This window comes from Etheostoma spectabile, chromosome 6 (genome assembly GCF_008692095.1).
Source record: "Etheostoma spectabile isolate EspeVRDwgs_2016 chromosome 6, UIUC_Espe_1.0, whole genome shotgun sequence".
NCBI classification, from domain to species: Eukaryota; Metazoa; Chordata; class Actinopteri; order Perciformes; family Percidae; genus Etheostoma; species Etheostoma spectabile.
Genome location: NC_045738.1, coordinates 7,796,434 through 7,801,386, shown reverse-complemented (window position 1 = coordinate 7,801,386; position 4,953 = coordinate 7,796,434). Strand labels below are relative to the sequence as shown.

Sequence of the window (4,953 nt, the reverse complement as noted above, 5' to 3'; positions counted from 1 at the left end):
AAAAACAAACACACTGATAGCTGCGAGTTTTGCACTTGATGCATGATCCTTCTTCAGCTGAGGCTACAGGTAGTGTGTGACACTGTCACTATGTTGGAAAAATATTCTACAAAAGTATATTACTTGTTTGCAATTTTCCCTTTTATCTAATTTGTAAGGATACAACCGTAAAACCCTGCTATTGTTTTCATTTGAATTTGTGCCTTTGATGACTGTAGCACACATAAAAGGTACTCTAAATCTTTAAAAACACAACTATATTAATAGCATTGACGCATAGCTGACTTTGTATGTACAAGTTGATACATATTGATTTCAAGCAAAACAAGATTTTTCATCATGATCCTGCTATTCCATCATTTACTTTTTTTTTTTTTTAACAAAAAAATATTTGTCTGTCTAGTAGTCTGTCCTCACAGCAGCTCAGGTAAGATATGACAAACTCCTGTCATCTAGATGCTTCTGAATCAAATGCAATATACATAAACATGCACAAAGTACAGCAATACATAAAAACAACATATGAAGCCAGTGTCATAAATTAAACCATGGGGCTATAACGTTTTAGAATATACACAATCTTACCACAAATATATTAGAACTACTGTATAGAAATCATGAGGAAATATTAAAATGTTAAAAATACAATCTTGTACAACTGAGCTCATCTACTGTGGTGAGAGCTTCCTTCAGCTGAATTTCAACAACTTAAAATTCAAAATGCATGTTAGCAAAATGGTTTGTGGTCGGAATGACAACAGTGTAGGAGAAATAGATTTTCCTGTTGTAGTTTTGTATTTGTATGTTATAAGCAGGCATATTTAAATGTTTTGCGTGGTAGGAATTTTTATGTTTTACATATTCACAAAAGTAAGAAGATATCACAGAGGTAAAAAAATGTTAACTACACTGCATTTTGCAACAAAAACATTAATACAAGTTGACAAAACCCTTACTATAGTTTCTTGGTTTGAGCTGAAGGCAAATTCTTAAAATGACAGTGTGAGCTTACAAAAAAATGAACAGCAGATTTTTTTAAGACTTAATAACAGTTGACAAGTGGGGATGGTAGACAGACAACACTGAAGAATGGAACAATTTAAGATTTCAAAAGAAGAACGTATCAAAAAATGTGCTAATTCTCATTGAAACTGCAAATCAAATATGTATGGGATTCGAAAAGTTTCCATTAAAAAGTGCAATGTTGTTAATTCATCAAACTGTTTTCCCACGTTTGTTTTTCTTGGCATGTTGTTCATTGTGCTCAATAATTATAAGGCTCTATCATTACAACAAAGCTTCAGTATTCATAGCATAGCAGTTTTCTCTCGTTTGTTCTCTTCAGTGTTTGGCAGTAACTTGCTATCAGACAGGAATGTACCAGCTGGTGATGACTTTGTAAAAATAGATGTAAACAGTTTTCCAGTTCTCACACTTCTTAAAGAGAGGAACTCAAAAACCTCTCTCACACACACACACACACACACACAATTGATGGGTGGGAAAATATATGGAATCCTATTCTTTTGTGCTTTCTTTGAGTACTCTTAATAGAAAAGTATCATAGATCAAATGTCTATTTCCTTATCCTCACCTTCACGTGAGTTTGCCCACAGTAAGGTTTATTTATTCACTTTCTTTTCATATGTCCCTCGATGTTTGTACCCCGAGACGTATCCAGAAGTGTCAACCATATCCACTCGCCCTGCCTTACCCTTCCCGCGACCAGTGTCATCAAAACGCTCCTTGTGTGACCCTGTAAACTTGGTGGGGTCCGTAAGACGGCTCACTGTTGGGGAAGCCACAGCTCTCTGCCAGAAAGTTTAGAAACATATTGAGTTCATTCTGTAATTGCTGGTATGAAAAGTCAGTAATTTTTACGCTTTCTTATTCTGATTCTTACCGTGACTCCTGCGATGACAGGTGTCTTCCCCTCAATCAGCTTAAAGACCTCGGCCTCAGCCTCCTCTCCAGTCCTTTCTTTATATTTCTTCCTGGCCAGCTCTCCAAGTGCAACCTTGAACTCGTCGTATGTGATGGTGCGACAGGATTTCTTCCTAAAATGTAAGACAAAAGGAGGCTTATGTCACAGTATAGCACATAAAACCACTGCAAAAAATGTATCTGCTCAACTGTCTCGAGGGACATAAACGCTGTGTTTAGGCTTGCTTTATCAGTTTTTCTACAGTCTCTCATTAAAGTTTGAAAGCTTAAAATGAGAGCAGAGAGTAGTGTACACAGAACCGTGTGTGATCACTTCAACATGGCAGATGTTAGACACATCATAGAGATGGTATCTTGCTGAGATAAACTATGAGAAAAATGTTCCCTGTTTGGATCTTGTCTCCCAGTTGTCTGAGCAACCACACACACACACACACACAGACACACACCTGTAAGCTGTATATGTGACTGTCTCTTCATATCATGTATCATATTGTGTGCAGCTGTATAGTTTGGCTCCAGTAGTCAGAAGGCCTGATTCATTGCAGCTAGGGACATTTAGATATGTTGAATCCCTGTACATTATTTTTAAGATAACCATACCACAGGTCATCATCATCAGTCATTCTCCTTCCAAGAGTACTCCAGTTGTTTAACTGGTCATTTGTGTGTCCATGTAAAAAGTACCTAGTAACACAAACACAAACAGCTATTGCCATGGTGACAAATCACCTAAACAACAGCCTATAAAGCCCACAATCTTCCTGGCCAAGCTGCTGTCATAGCAACAAGCTAAAGTAAACAGGGATGTTAGGGTTTATTATTTATTTATCATCCAGTGAGTGGTTTTGTTTGGGCAATCCATGTGTTGAACATCCATTCCTCAGTGCCTGTTCCATGCTGTCTATTGTCAGAAGGGAAACTGGACTTCCAGCAGATCTCCCCACACTGAGCTATTCAATTCCCCAAAGTATATAAATGGTTAAGTTGTGTAAATAAACAGCAAACCACAATCTGAGAAGACTGCGATAAGGTTAAGAAGGACAAAGGTTAGAGGGCGAGTGGAGCTTTATTTTATTTTGGGATACTGCGGTAGATGACCTGCTGTTTATTTACATAGTTTAACCATCTGCAGTACATGATCCATATGGATCTGACACAGTAGTTGGCTAAAAATGTTTCAGGCTAAACTGCTCCTGTACCACCTACGATCATGTTCAGTGATGAGGAAGTACAACCAAAAGCCTAGAAAATGAAGCCACTGTAAGACCATGCTCGTAATTAATTAGTCCACACCAGATTTCTGCCTCATCCATCGTTTATGCTGTGGTGTTTTGGCTCCAAGCAGGCAGAAAGCACAGCAAACCTCCATACTCACAATAATTATGGATTCATTCAGCCATCCAATGATTAGCCAGTGCTCATTAAGATGTTTCATTTTTGTGTGCAAGCAAAGAACTTTTACACTGATTAAAGGGAAAGTAGAGATCTGCATCTATGGCATGGCAGCCCTGCCCGGATCAGTCACGCCTGGAGTCAGACACCACATGAAAATGAGCCCTTCCCCCAGTCTGTACCGTTTTTATCCTGTGGCTGGCTCTGAAAGGTTCACACACCACATGCTTTGTTGGGATTTTACCGTCCTATCCTGTGCATTTTGAACCCAGCTGGATGTGAGACCCTGATTAGTACCTGTGAGGCTGAGACGTGTTAAGACCTTTTAGGTTAGTTTAGGCTTCTAGCCAGAGCATGTGCAAAATGTTTGTGCATGCAAATTCAGCTGTGTGGTTGCCCAGAGAGGATAGGCCAGTATGATGGCTCCGCCCACTTCCCTGTTCCAGTCCATTGCTGTTGATTGGTGCGGTCCTTCCAATCAACTTCCTGCAATCAGCCCAGCTAGAGTTTAAAAAGCTCTTGGATTCATCAGTCCAGGGCTGAAAGTAGTGATCAGTCCATTATGCTGTCTGTCTAATTACCCTTTGTTGGAGTTGTTGTGAAAGAGGTGTTGTTGTTAAAAGTTGTTGGTACAATCTGTTAAGTGTTAATAGTTGTTAGAGCCTGTTGTGCTACAAGGCAGTCTTTTTGTTTATGTTCTATACAAATTGTAATTTGGTAAGCTAATGGGTGCTGTGCTCCTTTAGTTGTGGTTAGAAATTACTTTGTTTATATAGGCAGCACCCATATAGCTCTTTTTGTGTTTTTGTATTTTGATATTCCTTTACATGTTAATTATAAATCAATCAATCAATCAAGTTTATTTTGTATAGCCCTTTACAATAGCCGAAAGGTACCCAAAGGGCTTTACAACAAAGCCCTAAAACAATACATAAAACATACAAAACATACAGATTCAATTAAAAGTGCTGTAGTGGTGTAGCGCTGCAGGACATTAAAAGCCTTCCAGAAATGCATAGAAAGGAGCAGACAGAAGGAGGACACCTAAGAGACAGTATTGCCCTAGTCAGAATTAAATGCTAATTTAAAAAAAGTGGGTCTTAAGCTTCGTTTTAAAAAGGCTGTGGTCAGTAGTGGTGCGGATGTCAGGGGGTAGTTTGTTCCACAGTCTGGGAGCAGCGACGGCAAAAGAACGATCGCCCCACTGTTTAAGTCTTGACCTAGGGACCTCTAACAGAAGCGGACCCGAGGAGCGCAAGGCTCTGCCACAATTGCGAAAAGTTAAAATCTCAGACAGTAAGAGGGGGCCAAGCAATAATGGCGTTTTAAAAACAAACAGCAGGAGTTTAAAATCAATTCTAAAACGGACTGGAAGGCAGTTGAGTGACGACAGCACAGGGGTAATGTGTTCACGTCTGGACGTGCTTGTTAAAAATTGGGCAGCAGCATTATGCACAGTGGAGACGAGAAATTGGATGGACTGACTGAGGCAACTAAGGGCATTGCAGTAGTCCAGTCTTGAACTGATGAAAGCATGGATTGCCTTCTCGAGATCCAGGCGACTGAGAAAGGACTTGACTTTGGCCAAAAGACGGAGCTGAAAAAAGCTTGAGC

At 39.6% G+C, this 4,953-nt stretch overlaps 1 protein-coding gene across 3 annotated transcripts in view; it reads right to left on the bottom strand.

The window, feature by feature from the left end:
* Positions 1–313: 313 nt before the first annotated feature.
* The window catches only part of tppp (tubulin polymerization promoting protein), a 15,644-nt gene continuing 11,004 nt past the window's right edge, over positions 314–4,953 (bottom strand). For all 3 annotated transcript variants that reach the window (XM_032519299.1, XM_032519298.1, XM_032519297.1), the window contains exons 4-5: positions 1,904–2,057; positions 314–1,811 (exon numbers count right to left, since the gene is read on the bottom strand). In XM_032519299.1, coding sequence (XP_032375190.1) covers positions 1,623–1,811; positions 1,904–2,057 — 343 coding nt within the window. In that variant the 3' untranslated portion in view covers positions 314–1,622. The remainder of the gene's footprint in view (positions 1,812–1,903; positions 2,058–4,953) is intronic.